The sequence below is a fragment of the Podarcis tiliguerta genome (genome assembly GCF_965153285.1).
Source record: "Podarcis tiliguerta genome assembly, chromosome: 6".
Lineage (NCBI taxonomy): Eukaryota > Metazoa > Chordata > Lepidosauria > Squamata > Lacertidae > Podarcis > Podarcis tiliguerta.
Window position 1 is genome coordinate 86,483,886 of NC_139539.1, and position 18,953 is coordinate 86,502,838.

Here is an 18,953-nt window from a genome sequence, read left to right on the forward strand (position 1 = left end):
ATCTGATTGCTTTGGGACACGGGTGGAGCTGTGGGTTAAACCACAGAGCCTAGGACTTGCCGATCAGAAGGTCGGCGGTTCAAATCCCCGCGACGGGGTAAGGTCCCGTTGCTCGGTCCCAGCTCCTGCCAACCTAGCAGTTCGAAAGCACGTCAAAGTGCAAGTAGATAAATAGGTATCACTCTGGCGGGAAGGTAAACGGCGTTTCCGTGCGCTGCTCTGGTTCGCCAGAAGCGGCTTAGTCATGCTGGCCACATGACCCGGAAGCTGTACGCTGGCTCCCTCGGCCAATAAAGCGAGATGAGCGCCGCAACCCCAGAGTCGGTCACGACTGGACCTAATGAACAGGGGTCCCTTTACCTTTACCTTTAATCTGATTGCTTTACTTACAGAAGTTGTCAGATCCTAGCTTTGAATTGCATCAGACTGCTTGTACTCAAGACTGAAGAGTTTCTGTTCTTTCTTTTTTCCCTGATGTGTTGAGCATATTCTTAACTCCCAGTGTTCACTTGATGAAGATCCTGATAATCAGACCCTGAAAAAAGAATATGAAAAAACCTTTAAAAAGTACCAGGGGCTTGTTGTCAAGCAAGAGCAGCTACTTCGAGGTACAAATTCCTAATGTAGTAGTTACTTTCTCCATTTTAAGGGAAATTGTTGACAAGGACTCCAAGGTTGTTCATGTCCTTTTAACACTGAAGTTATTTGGGCTACTCAGAACTGCTGTTTCAGCGAAGCTTATTTTGGTTTTGCAGCTATTAATAGCAGGTGGGCACCTTTGCTGAACTGTGTTGTGTTTTTTTTACACCTGTTAAAAACATTTTCATTTCAGCAAGCTTACCCAGACTTGTTACTTTGTTACTGAAGTGTCATTGGTTGTTCCTAGAGTTGGTGAGGCCCATGTGTAACAACAAAAAACAGAGCTGTGTCATTGACCCAGTAGAGCAGGTGCCCCCAACCTGCGGCCCTCCAGATGTTTGGCCTACAACTCCCATGATCTCTAGCTAGCAGGACCAGTGGTCAGGGATGATGGGAATTGTAGTCCAAAACATCTGAAGGGGTCAAAGGTTGGGGATGCCTGCAGTAGAGGTTCCTCAGGCACTTTTTATTGAAAATGTAAATGCCTGCTGAAAACCTTTCTATTCCACAGGCCTATGCAGGCAATTAAGGACACATCTGTCTGCAATAGCTAGTTGATTTTTTAAAAATAAATAAATAAATGTATTATTATAAACCGCTTTGATTTTTTAAAAAAGGAAATAGCAGTATGTAAATATTTGTTATAAATAAATTACATTTATTTATTTTTAAAGTTTGATTATTTTATTGATTTTTAAAATAAACATTTTAGACTTATGTAAAATGCTTAATATACTTTTTCATTAAACAGTCTATGAATTTTGTTAAACAGCCAATCATTTCTACTTACAAATTCATCTGTTGAGAAAAGCCCCCTGCTTTCAGGTTACATGAGGCCTGCACAGAGCTAAGGCCCTAGCACACTACCAACATCAACTAGGTATCAGCTAGTGACCATCAGAAAATGAGAAATTTCCAGCGTTTGTTTAAGAATTTGTGTACAGCGCTGGAAGTGAAAAGGCACTGAATGGATAGAATATGTTGAATAGATAAAACTTTCTGTGGAAATTTGATACTAGATCATGGATATTAATAGTACAGGAAAATGTGAACTCCGATATTCTTCTAAATATTGTTGGCACAGTCAAGCCACTGTGTTAGCAATACTGAAGTGACCTTCCCTGGGTACAATGCCTAAATATGGTTGGATGTTATTACACAATTTGGAAGCATGTATAATCTTTTGTGGCACTTGGTTGAAGTATAGATAAGACTACAGATCAGTAGTGTATGAAATCTCTTAATGCTTTGTTCATTCATATAATTCAACTGGAGAATAGAATTTGCCTTTCATTATGAGTTGTAGAGTCCATTGATTTCAGTGGGATGTGTAACAAATAATACTGCCTGGGTATAGCTTCTTATTATTTATGCTTATGGTGGAATGAACTTAAACCTTCTCCTATCATTTATTTGAAATGTTTCCCTTTATTCAGAAGTCTTACTGTAGGTAGCAGGTTTAGAAAGAGAGCCCATTTAACTTTAAGACTAACCATCAAATTCCAACTCAACTGAAAGGCGTTTCTCTGCCTCTGGAACCTCCATGGAAACAGTTCTGAGCAACCACTCACGAAATGTGCTAGTCCACCTTTGCTGTTTAAATATAGTCCACTGATGATTCTGTAAAGAGAGAGGTGGTGCCCCAGGGGGGGAAAGGTCAACAACTTTGTCCAGATTTTCACTTTTGGGAATATGGCAACCCTAGGTAGGAGCCAAGCCATGTTTAATATTGTTATGATAATTGGTGTAAATATTTGAGTTTATTTTTAAAAGACCAAGCTACACTTTTCCAGTAAACTAAAACACTTGAAATATATGCAGTAGCTTACTTCCACCTTTTTGTTGTTGAAATCACTTAAGCATCAAAGAGGATATGCTATGCTTAAGTGGCTCTCATTTCACTGAGCCATACACAGGAGATGTTTGCAGTATCCAAAATCCTTGGAAATATTTCACATTCTTAGAAATGAATGAGCGCTACATTTTTTGTTTCTCAGTATTGTGATTTCTATCTCACCCCCTCCCCAAATGTGCCAGTTGCCCTTTACCTGCTGTTGAACCTTGCGGAGGATACTCGTACTGAGCTGAAGATGAGAAACAAAAACATTGTCCACATGTTGGTGAAAGCTCTGGACCGGGATAACTTTGAGCTGCTGATACTGGTTGTGTCATTTCTGAAGAAACTCAGCATCTTCATGGAAAACAAAAATGATATGGTAAATCTTCTAGCATTTTGCTGAAACCGTGTTAGTTGTCTATGGAAAGCTAATCAACAAAAGGCAATGTCATTGTTTTTCTGTTCTCCATTTGTAACTAGGTCTTCATTTGCAGTTTGCTTGAATTGGTATGGTGTTAGATCAATTAGTTTGCAATGCCTAAGTATCTGGGAACTTGCACCTTCATGTACCTCACACAGGGAAAGATAAAAGTTCACTGGAAGCGTGCATGTCTTCCATGTAGAGGAGTCCCTCACAACTCCAGGGCTTGGAAAGGTCTCTGTCTGATATGCTGAAATGCTATGGCCAATCACAGTAGATTTCTATGGGATCAACGGACAAATGGCTGACTTGGTGTATGCAGGCATGCCTTTTATCTGAATATATTAGGTTATTCAGAGGAACGCAGGTGGTGCTGTGGGTTAAACCACAGAGCCTAGGGCTTGCCGATCAGAAGGTTGGCGGTTCGAATCCCCATGATGGGGTGAGCTCCCATTGCTCGGTCCTAGCTCCTGCCAACCTAGCAGTTTGAAAGCACGTCAAAGTGCAAGTAGATAAATAGGGACCGCTCCGGTGGCAAGGTAAACGGCGTTTCCGTGTGCTGCTCTGGTTCGCCAGAAGTGGCTTAGTCATGCTTAGTTTGTCTGAGGACAAACGCTGGCTCCCTCGGCCTATAGAGCGAGATGAGCGTGCAACCCCAGAGTCGGTCACGACTGGACCTAATGGTCAGGGGTCCCTTTACCTTTTTATTAGGTTATTCAAGACCAGCAATACGGAGCCTATAGCCCTTCAGATGTTGTTTGACTGCAACTCCGATCATTCATTTCAGCAGTTAAATAAAGGCAACTCCCCTCTTTTATGGGGGTTAAGTTCCGGCGCCCCACACACCTAATGGGGAGCACCGTCTAGACACCCTTTCAACACCCTCCCTGTCACATTCTTTCCACCTAGATAAAAAATACTGTACCAAAAATATCCACAACTGGAATTGAAGGAGACATTGTGCTTAAACTCTCTGGTATTTTTGCAACATTCTGAACTTTATGATATGATTATGTTTAAAATGCTGCAACAGATCCTTGAATTCAGTTACTGAGTTCTTGCTTGTACCCTTCTATGACTCCCGTTGATTTAAAAACGGATCATAAAGACATTCTGATTGTTTTCTTTCCATTTTGCTTCTTAGATTAAAGAAATAGGCATGCTTTTGCATAAAACTAGAGAGTCTTGACATGTATCAGGGAATTGTTGCTGAGGAGAGAGATCTTGTTTACTGCCAGTCATGATCAAATGTCTCTCTTTGCTCTGTCCTCTGTGCAGAAAACATGATATCGGGATATGATACTGCTCATAAGTCTTTGGAATATAGCTTTTAAAATGAATTAATTAAATCGTTGTGGCATTTAAAATGATATGCAGTTGAACATGACCTTCATACATCTGTTAAAGGGTAACATTTTGCTGCCTAGAATAAACACAGTGTCTTGGTAGTTATAGTTTCATATTGTTAATTGTTTCATCTCACTCCACCACCCCAGTTTTTACTATTTCTTGAATTGCATTCCTAAAGTTCTGAGCCTGTAGTTTCACTTGAACAGGTTCATTTTCCAGATGCTAAGCATTGCTGAACTTTGACTTAAGTATTGTTTATGTTTTGGTAACCTTCAGCCAGAAGCTATTCATGAGGAAACTTCAGCAGACCTCTTTTTAGGAAAATAAAAATTACTGTATTTGAGGAGAAAGTGCTGTGGAAGCCTTAACCTTTTAACTGTTGTTCCATTTTATGAAATCTTTGCAAGAAGGCTTTCAGAATTCTTACTTCCCTATGCTTTTAACACAGGTTGAAATGGATATTGTTGACAAACTGGTTAAAATGGTACCATGTGAACATGAAGACTTGCTGAACATTACCCTTCGACTTTTACTGAACCTTTCGTTTGACACAGGCTTGAGAAATAAAATGGTACAGGTTGGGCTTCTTCCAAAACTCACTGCATTGTTGGGTAGGTTTCAGTCTTTTTTTCACTACTCACTTTAACCTTAGAGCTACTGAAAGCATTTTCTTAGTGAAAAATGTTCTGGAGAAATACATATTTTTGCTACTATATCCTAATTATTACCAGTTCTCTAACATCCCCTCCTTAAATGAAGCTGTTTCAGAATATAGCAAGCATAGTTCAGGGTATAATTTGAGCTGAAGCTCTCAAGGTAGGGGGGAAATGAAAATAAGATGTGGGGAATGGGAAGAAATTTGGTTTTGTTTGCCTTTTAATGAGAAGCAATCTAAGATGTACTTCTTGAACACAGCTAGCTTCTAAAATTTGCACTTCTCTGGTTTTTATATAATGTTTTTCAACCAAATAATCTGCACAAAAACACATTTATTATTGTTGTTATTAAAAATTGTATACTGCCCTTCATCCAAAGATCACAGAGAAGTTCACAGCATAAAAAAAATGAGAAGACAAAATAGTGTGCATAAAAATGCATACATTCATGAAAATGACAGAAAAAAATGCATTAGGTTGGAGGAAATTGCTTGCAAAAATGTGTATATTGGTCAAACATGCATTCAGAAATGTATTTATTAAGAGAAATTAATATTTCAATTTGGACAAGTATCTTTCTAGACTGTAGTTCATTCATATATCTCTGTAATAAGCGAGCTTGAATTAGGTCCACACTTGGAAATTATTTCTTCTATGTAATGATTAATACATGAAGTGGAGCACCACTTCTAGATGTAGTATTAAACATGATATATCTTCAAAATTAGATTCTGGATATTCTCAATCAGTGTTCAAAACTCCCATTGCTCTAGGTGCATTTTGTGACATGGAATTTCACTAGCACAAGCAGTTTCTGAGCTCTGGGTGCAGTACTGTGCCGAAGATTTCAGATTAAAACTGCAGAGTGGAAGGAAAGGCAGGTCCTTTTTCTGCCTCCCCACTTCCAGCTACTCTCTGAAGCCTGGAGAAGAGACCCTCTGAAGAATATTAGGGGGTGGGCAGGGGAAGGACTAGACCAATGTGAAAAATGAACATAATATTTTAGCTGCAGTTCATTCATTTTCAGCTTTGTATTCTTATTATTAACAAAAGCATGCCTAGACATTCCATTGTTGCGCCCATAACCTCAGTTTAAGGTGCCATTTAGCTCCTAGCTTTCATATCTCGGTTTCTAACACTGTTCTCAATATGTATTTGTCTGCAGTTCTTTAGTACAGGAGTATAACAAGACTGCATATTTATTTCTCTGTCCAGATCATCACTTTACATAGTCATCCAGCTAAAAGATGTATTTTGGTGGGCCATCCAATCTGATGAAGTTCAAACAGGCCACTGTTTGTAGTAATATTGAATTACCTATTGGCAAGGGGATAATATTTATAATTCTGAACCCTCGCTTACATTCTGCTTTTGATATGATCATCATAACAGTTGCTTTAAGTGGCTGAAAGTCCTTTGGTATATTGACAAAGGCAGCACATATCACAGGTTCTCAAAAGACTTCTGCTGATATGCCCACACAGATATTTAGCACTTCGGCACTCCATGAACCTGTTTGTCTCCAGAACGCAGCTTGCTGTCCGTCAGCCAGTTCTGTCAAAAACTTCTAGCACGCATATCAGTTAGCTATACTTTTATTTTGTTGGCTGCAAATTTTGCGCAGGCTGTTCTGAAGCCGGGCAAGGCAAATCCTACAGAGATGGCTTTTTATTCCCTTAACAGCTGAAAACCCAAGCCTTGGGAGCCTGTTTCCATTTAGCCTTGTCCAGAGAGATGTGAGCAGCAAAATATTTCCTCATAATTCTTTTGCAATCCTGGCATGACCCTGCTTTGTGTTGGTTTGAAAATAAGAGGAATAGCTGTCGGTCTGCCTGAAAAAAGTAGGTTGGGATCTCAGTGTGCTTGAAGCACGCTTGTGGATACTACGGAGACAGACACTTGGGGTGGATTTTTGCATTCTTGTTTCTTGATTTTTGCATGGTGCCTTTTTTATATAGAAAAATTGTGTCCGTACTCACCATGAAGTTGTTCTAGTAAGTGCCACACTTTTAACATTTGGGAAGGAAGGTGCCGGTACTGTGTACCTTTGAGTATCCCCATGGGAAAAAAAGCACTGGACCGTCAAAATAGCAGGGGGAGCTAATGGGTTGCTCTCTAGAAGCAAGGACAGGAAGGCCTTTCTTGACAACCTTTCAGAACGTAAAGAGGATTGTGGCAGAATGAATTGATTATTGCAAGTTAGTGCCGGGCCCAGATAAATTATGCTTGAGTGGTGTTATAGTCCAGGGTTAGGGAGCTGGCCAGTGGACTGGATCCTCATCTCCCCCAACCCCTGTGGGTCATTTTAACAGGTGAGTGAGGGTTGTCCACCTATCAGTCCCTGCTTCCTGCATCATTGCCTGCCTGTTGGGTTTAGGGCAGGTGGGTGTGGCTTGGAAGAAATGGCCTTCCCAGCCAAATTAGGATCCCTACCAAGCCTAATTAGGCCTACAGGACCAAGGTTCCCCATTGCTGCTATGGTCCCTTAATTGGCAGGCATTCATTCTTTACCTTTGGACTCAGCTGCACTGGCAAAGAAAAAGCGCTTTATATGTGTCGTTTATGCATTCTAACACTGTGACACCAGATGGTGCTGTGGAGTTCTCTTTTAGCTAACCCGATTTCTCATACAAAGTTTGAGGTGCATTTAACTGACACACTTCTTTGATGTGTCAAGATACAGCTTTTGTTTCCCTAGGAAATTATTTTCTTGACAAATATAGTGTAATAAGGCCTGTCTCTGAAGTCACTCAAGCCATCTGCCTATAAAGTGAATTGTTCATCACAATTGGGGCATTGTAAAACGACTTTAACCAAGGTGAAATTTTAAGTTAGTAAATATTTTTTAACCTTCTTTTGACTGCAATACCTTGTTCTTTCTCCTGAGTCAGTTCTATGAGGGGTGCTGCTGTTGGTTAAAAAAAAAAAAATGAAGGCGAAAATGTTTGTACAATCCCACTTCAAAATGATTCTCCACCTCACCTTCTTAGTTTCACGTTTGTGGCAAAATTGAATGGCCTTAACTTTGACTGTCTTGATTTTTCTAAACCCCCTTCCGAAAAAGGCCTGGTCTTCAAAACCTGTTTGCTACTTCTGATTTCTCTGAAGGAAAGCATTGCAATTTGTTTCCTTAATAAATGGTGATTTAGAACCTCGAAACAGATGATCATATTGAAATCTGGAGATAAACAAGTTCATGGAGTGCTGAAGTGCTAAATATCTGTTTGGGCATATCAGGTTGTGCTTATAACTTGTAACTGCTGCCTCCTGTGCTTTTGCTGTATTTGCAACACTGAAGTGACCTCTTAGATGCAGACCTGGGTAGTGTGTATAGAGGTCCTGGGCTGCCCAAAACAAGCCCCTGCCTTGCTGTTGTGGTCTAAAGAAAAGGAAAGCAATACATTTGGCACCAGCTTAGTGGTAGGAGTTGCCTAAAGGAGGCATACAAGACACTATCCAACAGCCTCAAGGACTCCACTCCAGATTTGTGTAGGGTTTACTGCTTAGCCTTTTGTTCTCCCAAAGATGTATTGCAAGGCGTTTTTCCTTGGGTTTACACCCGAAGCCTTTCTCATGTGCCACAAGGCTGCAGTGGTTTAGGACCAGAGTTTTCCTTCTCCTAGTTGCAGTGGCGTAGCGTGGGTTGTCAGCGCCTGGGGCAAGGCAAGTAATTTGCGTCCCCTAACTCGGGGCAAGGCAAGTAATTTGCGCCCCCTGCTGCACTGTCCCTCCCCCAGATAGTCCCTCGCTCTCTCTCCGCACCGCACCGCACGCCTGGCACCCTCCCCCCTCCACAGTGGGCAGCGACCCAGCGGCTCGGATCGGATTCGCACAGCCAGCACTGCAGTGAGAGAGAGTGAGTGAGCCAGGTAGGGGCAGAGAGCTGCGAGTGCGAGCGCCCCCCCCCCAGATGTTGCGCCCGGTGCGGCCGGCCCCCCCTGCACCCCCCACGCTACGCCACTGCCTAGTTGGGCTACTTTCCCAGGTTGCCCATCTGCCCTTCAAGCTTAACTTGTTCACAAAGTTTAATTGACAGTCAAAAACAACCGCAAATAAACTTTGTTTTTATGTCTTTACACATGTCTTGTGGTATTATATGCTGCTATTGTGTTCAGTTTTATCTTCAGCTTTTAAAAAGTTGTATGCTTTCTTTGTCTACCAGAGCTATGGTCTTTTTTCTTTTTTTTAATAAAGGTTCCATTATTTTTATGAACGTTTATTTCCAAGAAGTTTTAAACCAACTTTTCCTTTATGCCCTGGCTTGGCCTTTTCATAATGAATTTAATATGCAGTTTCACACATTTGTTTGAGAAAGGACCTTCTTATTGGCTACAGCAATGTTGTTCTAATTTTAATAAGCCTAATTTATCCTATAAAGAAACATACATTTTCCAACCCGATTAAGTGAGCAAACAATTGGGGTTAGATGTGGCAGATCGTAACAGAAAGCACATGTCTTGCCCTGAGAGCACAGCAAAGTCTCTTATCAGGATTGCTTGAAGTTATTCATGGTAGTAAAATGTTATGCTTCCTCCTGTTTTCCCAATTAAATGAGGAAACCTTTATTCCTATGGCAGCCCTGCCACAGCTGGTTTCAATATTTTGTGTGTGAACATTGCCTAAGGTGTCCTTTTCTTTCTAGCAGTAACTAGCTGAATCATATTAAGAATGAAAGGGATTGGTCTTGGGAAAACAGTAATTATTCAGAGATTTATTCAGAAGGTGGGTTTTGTGCTATTTGCAGCATGCATGTCTTGGAAAAACATGTTGCCTCCATAATCCATGTAGGTCTAGAGTTGTCTAGATAGAAGGCACTATGGAAGAAGAGATCCTAGGGCCCTAGGCTATGCTTGCACTGAAGTCTCAACAGTGCTAGATTACGTCATTCAAGGGTGGGTGGGATTACAAAGTGCAGATTTGCCTGTTTTTGAAGGGAAGCTCACCCATATTGCAGGATCCAAGTGCTACTTGGATGGTCATTTCCAGAGGGTGATGCTTAGGGCCCCACGGAGCCTTCAGTGTGGAGTTCCTCAGGGTTTAATTTTATTCCCTGTGCTGTTTAGCATCTACATGAAACCACTGAGTGAGGTTATCTAGAGTTTGGGAGTATGCTGTCAGCAATATGCTGATGACACACAGCTCTACTTCTCCTTTACACCTGCAGGTGAGGCAGGGATGAACGGGACCATGGTCTTACCTCAGTAATGAGGACGAGAGCCAACAAACTGAAACGCAATCCAGGTAAGACCTAGGCCAGGCATAGGCACACTCGGCCCTCCAGATGTTTGCGAGACTACAGTTCCCATCATCCCTGACCACTGGTCCTGCTAGCTAGGGATCATGGGAGTTGTAGTTCCAAAACATCTGGAGGGCCGAGTTTGCCTATGCCTGACCTAGGCACTGTTAGTGGGGTGACGGATGAGAGGTTGCTTGCTCTTGATGGGGTTGCAATTGCCCCCGAAGGAGCAGGTATGCAGCTTGTGGGTACTCCGGGATCTCTTGGTGTCGCTTGAGGCTCAGGTGGCCTCAGTGTTGTGGGGTGCCTTCCATCAGCTTCTGCTGCACCCCTTATTTGGACAGGGATAGCTTTGCTTCTGTTTTCTTGGCTCTGGTAACCGCTAGGCTGGATTACTGGAACACATTATACGTAGGGCTACCTCTGAAGACGGTTCAGAAACTTCAGCTGGTGCAGAATTCTGCTGGTTAATTCCACCATATCTTCTGCTTTGTCATGCAGTCAATGAGAGGGAAGTTTCTTGTCTCAGTTCCAGGGCTGGTGTAAAGTTGCCCCATTGACAGGGATGTGCTCATGGTCTGGAGGGGTACAGCATATGTCTGTCCCTCCCTGTGTTGTCTCCCACCCTGTCCCACTTTTAGGTGTTTTCAATGGCATACGTTTGCCAGCAGAACTGCTACACTGATGAAGTTTTCCATTGGCCTATCTGCCATGGTGGCAGCATATTTCGTGTTCCATTGGCATAGTAGGACTTCTGCCATATTGCCTCGTGGCCCGTGTGACCTTTTTTGGCGGAATTCCTCTGTTAATCTAAAAATTATTACATGTGGGAAACAAAACAAAAAGTGGAAAAATAAGCTCAATAGGGTACAGGCATTGTTTTGTTCTGTGCGGGAGCAGGCAAAGGTGATATGATGATATTGCATATATGTTGGGGTTTCATGTAGTGATGTGCACATATTCTTTAGCGCAGATGCATCAGATTGGTTCTAATGAGTAGGGCGTACAAGTCACAAAATGTAGAGAGAGGATTAAAACTCAGTGTTGCATTGCAGCCCTAGCATGGTTAGGATTTGTGTACTAATGAGCAGAATGGAGTAGTTTTGGTCTATAATTGCTGCTACATGGCTTGCTTAATGTTCAAAAGCTTAAAATAATTTTGAACTTTGGATTCATCATATGTGTAGTTGGAGCTTTTAATTTGTTGAAAACTTGTTGTGAAAACAGCCCAAGGGACACAATATTTTTCCACCCCAGCTGTTCCAGATGAACTGCAGCTGCAAATTTAACGGTATTATTTCTATAAACCACTGAGTATATTTTATAATGGCAATAATTTCCACAGAAAAACCAGTTATTGCTGCTAATGACTGGGTTGTTGAGCATTAACAGCCTTCAGCTGGGAATGACCAAGTGTTCTGGAATGGCAGTATAAATGCAAAGGACAATTGAATAACACTTTGGAATAATGATTTGATTAATCAATGATAAATTCCTGTGGGAATAAATTCAAAGTATTTCTGACCACCCAGTTTATTGGCCAGTGAGCTCATCATTATTTAACCTTATTACCATAATACATAATGTCCAGGCTGTTAGTTGCTAGAGCTGTCCTTAAGTGTTTTGGCCAACCCACTATTAGTCATTAAATGCTGTTGTTTTCAAGCAGCTTGTCTCTCTGCAAGGCATCATATGACTATTTTTATCCTTGTCTTTTAAAAACCTTGCAATTGGCATTTGTGTTTATATCTGAATTGTTGCCTTGCTATGACTTTCCCTATGAAACATCATGTAATCTTGTGCTTAAATTGGGTCAATCTGGTGTGCTGTGCTTCTCCCTTCCCTTTGCCTATCTGCCTTCCAACTTTATCCACTCATGGCGCAAATAATTGGCAGATGTACAATGCCATCAAAACTCCTTGTGATAGAATTGCTGTGACAGTTATGCGTACCCTCTGAACATTGTTAGTACAAAATGAGTGCTGACCACCCATAATGTCTTGGTCTACTTGACCAACTGCATAACAAACCAGAGAGCTGCCAACCCCATAACCTTTTTCTTGATTTTCCCGTGCTTTTAGCAACCAACTGCTTCTAGCATATTGCAGTGGTTGAGAAACTCGCTTTCAAATTGAGATTGGCAAAGGGGGGAAAAATCAACATTGTCTGTTATATGGAACATGCCCATGATTTATATTAGAGGACACAGACCTGCAACAGGAATGGCAGGGTGTATGTATTCCTCAAGTTCTGGGACAAGGTTAGAGTGGGAAAAGATGTAGGCTGTACAACTGAAATAGCCTCCTTTTCACACTAGGTTTGCAGGAGGTGTTGATGCTGTAGCACTTATACTAAGCTATATTGCTAAGGGGGACACGGGTGGCTCTGTGGGGATGCGGGTGGCGCTGTGGGTAAAAGCCTCAGTGCCTAGGGCTTGCCGATCGAAAGGTCGGCGGTTCGAATCCCCGTGGCGGGGTGCGCTCCCGTTGTTTGGTCCCAGCGCCTGCCAACCTAGCAGTTTGAAAGCACTCCCGGGTGCAAGTAGATAAATAGGGACCACTTACTAGCGGGAAGGTAAACAGCGTTTCTGTGTGCGGCTCTGGCTCGCCAGAACAGCGATGTCATGCTGGCCACGTGACCCGGAAGTGTCTTCGGACAGCGCTGGCCCCCAGTCTTTTGAGTGAGATGGGCGCACAACCCTAGAGTCTGTCAAGACTGGCCTGTACGGGCAGGGGTACCTTTACCTTTACCTTTATATAGCTATGTGCAATATCATCCCCCTGCTTTATTTTTTTTATTTTTTTACTGGTGGTGGGGCAAGATAAGGATTTGCCACATGATTTGGTGGAAGGAGTGAGTGTGCATTTCTAAGCACTTTGAACTTAGATTGGACTTGCAATAGGATCTTTACAGATTCCCTTGCCAGTTCCCCCTTGCTCTTCACCACGGAACCATTACAGTACTAAGGAAATTTTCTTTAAATGGTATGCATAAAAGGGGTATGCATATTGGTAAAAGGGGTGTGCATATTGTTAATTGCCCCTATAATAGAGCAATGCTCTCTTATCTTCAGAACACAGTGGGCATGATTAATCTAAAATTAAGTACTTTTCAGTTCCATTGATTTCCATAGGAAAAATCCAGAACATATTGCAGCTAGACTGTGCTAAATCTATTTTTGATTAGATCTTTGATATGGAGCGAGCTGCCTACCTCTACTCTAAAAGCCTTCATCCCCCAGTTCTTTGTTGAATCTACAGAATCAACTATGAGAATTCCCATGATAAATGGCAGCTCCGTAACACTAAGCTTATCCTTAGCTTACTGAGTTGAAAGGGTTGGGACGGGCAGGAAATGGCAAAGACACGGGAACAGTGGGAGTGAAGAGACCTGGTCGCCTGACATCCTGAAGTATTAGAACCTAATACTAAGAGAGGAATACTTGGGGGCATGAAGAATAAATCAGGAGACACAACAATTGGCTCAGTGTCTATTAAGGTGTATCCAAAATGGTTCTTACTTTGATTCTGCCTGGTGTTGCATTTACTTCAAAATGTTTTCTTTGTTCCTTTTTTATTTTTAAAGGGCAGTAACAGTAGAATAGTACAAATGCTTGTCTCTGAAATGGCAAACTTTGAAAAGTCTTTAAAAACCTGGTTAAACGTGCATTAATGCCAATTCAAACATCATGAATTAATCTAGGTTATCCTTTTTGTCCATTTTTTTTCCCGTAGCCAATGAAAATTATAAGCAAGTGGCCATGTGTATTCTCTACCATATAAGCATGGATGATCGCTTTAAATCGATGTTTGCATACACAGACTGCATTCCTCAGGTAGGTGTGTCTTCTTTTCAAATGGCCATTTCACCCATACTGTATTATTCCTCGGTTTCTTTGTAGCAGAATTCATAAGGACATTACAGTAAAAGTGACAATATCTCCCCCCTTTCTAATGCTCTTCAGTGGCTTTTTTTTGGGGGGGGGGGGAACCACCCATTTTTCTTCTAGGCGATAGGATTTGCCCATTGATTTGGCAGGCAAATGCTTCGCCTCTGTTTTGTTGCAGTGCTGCTCCTGATCATTTTTAGAAATTGTAACTCCCAAAAGCTGCTGCTGCTTCAGAAAAATCTCAGTGAGTAGGAAGGTTTTGAAATCTTATCTTTCTTGTATGGTCTTGGGATTTTCTGTTGTTTTCATTTATGTAGTTTTGGATCTCTATACTTTTGAGCTTTCACTGATCAATGGTAACAGGTTACTCTCCTTGGTTCAGTCCATTCATTAGTAACTTTACTGAAAAAGGAATATTTATGATATTTCAAACTGGGTTCACCTAAGTTAGACTTCTTTTATCTCCTTCATAAGTTTATTTTGGTATGTTAGCTCTCCCAAAGTCTGCATCCTTTCCCCTGTAAATTGGACCTAATGGCTTGGGTCCTGCTTTCTGGAGTGCCTTTTGTCTATGTTGAAATTGATATCAAACACCCCATAACCTACTTAGACTCCAGTTAAATCTAGGTCGGTTCTTGCTGCACTCGCCAGTGGTTTGACATGACAAATGATAAAGCTGGTAGCGAACAGCCTTGATGAGTTCCTGAAGAGCCTTCAATAGTCTGATTTTGTACTGTTTGTCACTAGAGAGATACTGCTTACCTTTAGTATTTATATTCCGAACTGGTTACGTTCAATTTTTAAAAGTTAAGTCTGCATAATCAGCATTTTTCTAGGGCAATAAAGAGTTGTGATTACTGTTCTATTTGTTTGTAATCCTGCTAGTCTTTTGGCATCCAAATACATATGCAGCTGTGAGAATTTACGTCTTAAAAGAATAAATTTGAATTCTCAGGCTTGTAACTGGAGGTTATACAAAAGTGCTACATGGACAGCAAATCAACTCACTTTTGTGAGTTAGACGCTTCTGTGGGTTTTCGGTTTGCAACCTGTAGGTTCATTGGGTTGCTATCTTTTTTAAAACCATTTTTAGTGGCTGAAAGGAATGCAATATCACTGGAAGGCTCTCATGCCTTGCCCGAGTTAATGGGTGCTATTGTAGTAAGAGTTAAAAGTGAGCATTAACAGTCCATTCTTGTTTAGACCCCAGCAGTGCATGCTTTATTTAAATAGGTGCAAATGCCATCCAGATGTTTATGAAAGCATTTATAGGTAATAGCCTGGCCAATCAAAGGGCATGGTTGTACTGTGATGTCATCGTGATATTCAATATTCTTCCACAGAGCAGTATGCAAACTCCTCTGCAGCTTACTTATCCACATGTTTTTCCATCACAGTTGTCAGTTGGGCCTCTCTTTGATCTGCAAGCTTCTTTTTAGCTTAATGCTGGTAAACGTTCTCTCTTGACAGCCCCCTTTGCTTTTGTCCACCATTATCTGCTGAAGTTCAGAAACCAGAGCATTACTTCAAACATTAAGAGTGAGGGAGTAGCCAGTCAAGAGAGATTCTTGAGGCATGCAGTTCTGGCATAATCATTCAAAGATGTTTGAGCCGGGGAGAGGGAGAGGGCTGGACTGAGGTGTATGAACGGAAAGCTGTGGGGGTTGGCCTCTGGTCACTGGTAAATAAGTGAAGTCAGGTGCCAGAGAGTCTAGACACAGTGATTTTAGTCCTGGGCTGTGGTATCTGATACTCAATATGGGACTTGTCTGATTGAAAACTACTGCCTCTTCGTTGCACACGCTGCAGCCCTTTTACTGCTTTCCTGCTAAATGAAGAAAAGATGACAATGGACATAGTAAAAGCAGAACAAATTTAATTTTAATATTTCCTATTTGGCAGCAATTACACTCCCCTTTGAAGTGGCATGAGTAGCAATCAAATTAAATGAAGACATAATGGGAAACATGGAGCTCGTACCAAAGGATTATTCTAAAAACTTGAACTAGTTTAGATAAAATTACAGGACTTCCCTCCCTTTCTACAGGAATGCAGTTCAGCGCTGGCAGCACACTTTAACTTCAATTCATTTTTCATTTAATTAAGAGAGGACAATTTTATCTTCTAAATACAATAGATAATTTACAGACAAACTACAGGTGAAATAATTTAATTCAGTGGGTCTGCACTGCGTATGACTTAGTTGGAGGATCCCCTTTAGCATTTTTAGATTAAGTCCTTTGCAGATTCAAGTAGGTCAAAATAAGTTACAACAATTCTTTAAAAAGATAGTTTAAAAGACTTTTCTTAGAAACCTAAAACCTCCCTTAAAAGAATCAAGTCTTCAGAAAAGTTATATGATCTAAGAAAGTCTTTAAAAGAATACTTCCAGAAGAATTTAAAAATTATAAAGTAGTACCTTAGAGACCAACTGAGTAGTTTTAGGTATAAGCTTTTGTGTGCATGCACACTTCTTCAGATACACCCTTTGCAGATGTTTTGTTTAATTCCTGCTCTGTAGCATTCCCCATTCTTGATATGAAAACCAAGCGTCAGGACAGGTAAAATGAAGTCCTCCTTCACACAGTACGTTGTTAAACTGTGAAATTTGCTGCTACAGAAAGGTTTTTCTGACTTCTTAAACTCTCTTCTGTTGCAGTTCTTTATTACATTATCTTTCTCTTCATTGCTGCAGTATGAGGTCACAATTATTAAACTGCTCTGGCAATTGTGTAGCTGAAAAGCAGTCTATAAATGCTTAAAATAAAATAAAATAAAAATCATAAGGTGTTGTGCTCTAAGAGACTTCTAGGCATACTGAACATTAAAGGAATAGTAAGGAAGAAAAGACTTGAGGGCAGGTCTGCACTATACATTCAAAGCATGTGACACTCACCCCCAACCACATCTTGGGAACTATAGTTTCCCCGCCCAGAGCTGCAATTCCCATCCTATAAAAACTACATTGTTGGGGGGGAGCTATGTGTGCATTTCAGTGTGCGTTTCAGTGTGCATTGAATGTGCCTTAATATATGGTTTGGATCTGTTCCCATGGGTGTTCCAAAGTCCTACCAGCAGCTGAGGATAGTAGACCTGCAGGGGCAGAAGGGGAGGAATAGGGCTAGTGAGGATGCCAAACACAAAAGGTATGTGTTGGATATGATATAGAAAAATAGGGTTGGTTGGCTTCTGCTGCCCAACTCCCCAAAGGACTGAGTCCCTTAAGTCCATGTTCAGTCAGAGATGAATGGATGGAGGCAGGATTCAGGGAAAGCAAGGCAGATCTTTAATTTTCTTTTGCAACAGAGTTCCCTCCCCTCCTTGCGAGGAGGCAAGAGAGACCCTGAGCCAATAAGAAACATCTCTTTTAAGGTTTGCATCCCCTTTACGAACCGTCAGAAATTACATCACACATAAGGTAGGGTTACTGTGTCTCAGGCAGGCCGAGGTGCCATATTCCTGAGGATATAGCAAGTTTTACATAGTTCCAGACACAGTTTATACAAAACATTAGCGTTTGAGAAGACAATTTGGATGCCCGTCAGACATCCCTCAGTGCAGAGCATCTGGGCAAACAATGACAATTAATACAAAGGAGGTTCATAGATATATAGGAGAGGAATCCCTTCAGGAACTTCCCCTGACTGCTGTCTGCCTGCGTTTTCTCAGGCAAGGGGGATTAAGGAGGCAGAGGAAATATTGAGAGTCTTTAGAAGAACCAAGATGACTTTTGGGTTGCTCTCCTGTACTATGTTAGACATGTGGGTTATATACTTATGTATGCGTGTTTACCTTGTGCAGTTATCAACATTTATTCTATATTTGAGACCTTAGAATTCCTGTAACAGATAGGAGACTGGATTGAAGCTAGTATGGAAATCTTAAGGAGTGTTGCACAATGTCAACTCTTGAGAGATGTGAATGTTTCTGGTGGTAAAATTCTGGATCTAGGTAAGAGGGCCGAGATGTGACAATGAAAGGCCAGAGTGGAGAAAGTTGCAGTAGAATGAGAACATGAACCAAAGGTTTCACCAAGGAGATGGAGAGGTAGGGTAGTATAGTGTTGGACTAGGACCTGGAAGATCAGGGTTCAAATCCCTGCTCAGCCATGAAGCTCATTGACCCAGTCACCTTAAGTGTCTCACAGAGTTGTTATAAGCATAAAGGTAAAGGTAAAGGTACCCCTGCCCGTATGGGCCAGTCTTGACAGACTCTAGGGTTGTGCGCTCATCTCACTCTAGAGGCCGGGAGCCAGCGCTGTCCGCAGACACTTCCAGGTCACGTGGCCAGTGTGACGAAGCTGCTCTGGCGAACCGGCACCAGAGCAGCACACGGAAACGCCGTTTACCTTCCCGCCAGTAGCGGTCCCTATTTATCTACTTGCACCCAGGGGTGCTTTCAAACTGCTAGGTTGGCAGGCGCTGGGACCGAGCGACGGGAGCGCACCCCGCCGCGGGGATTCGAACCGCCAACCTTTCGATCGGCAAGTCCTAGGCGCTGAGGCTTTTACCCACAGCGCCACCCGCGTCCCACTGTACCCGCGTCCCGTTGTATGTATAAGCATACAACGGAGTAATGTACAAGTTTGTACATTGCGTGAGCTCCTTGGAGGGCAGGTGGAAGATAAATGTAGGAATAAATAAATAATTTTTGTCACTTTGTACAGAAAGAAACAACAGAATATGGCAGCAGACGGAAGGTCAGTTAAATTTTAGAGAGTGGGTTATCTTTAAGGCATTTTGATTAAGATAAAATCAGTCCTTTGGCTGGGAAGATTAAAAACCCTCCTTTTATGTATCTTTGCAAAAGCCCTTAATTATCCATATTAATCAATGAGTCGCAGCCTCAATGATCTCATTAGGAGCGTCTTATGGATGACAATTTATCTTGTAAAATATATGTGTTAGTTAAACCAGGTTTAACCT

At 41.7% G+C, this 18,953-nt stretch overlaps 1 protein-coding gene across 2 annotated transcripts in view; it reads left to right on the top strand.

Moving 5' to 3' along the window:
* Nucleotides 1-18,953, top strand: part of KIFAP3 (kinesin associated protein 3) — a 70,587-nt gene that overhangs the window by 11,622 nt on the left and 40,012 nt on the right. For both annotated transcript variants that reach the window (XM_083445293.1, XM_083445292.1), the window contains exons 8-11: nt 510-608; nt 2,677-2,855; nt 4,696-4,858; nt 13,874-13,974. In XM_083445293.1, the coding sequence (XP_083301419.1) occupies nt 510-608; nt 2,677-2,855; nt 4,696-4,858; nt 13,874-13,974 (542 nt within the window). The remainder of the gene's footprint in view (nt 1-509; nt 609-2,676; nt 2,856-4,695; nt 4,859-13,873; nt 13,975-18,953) is intronic.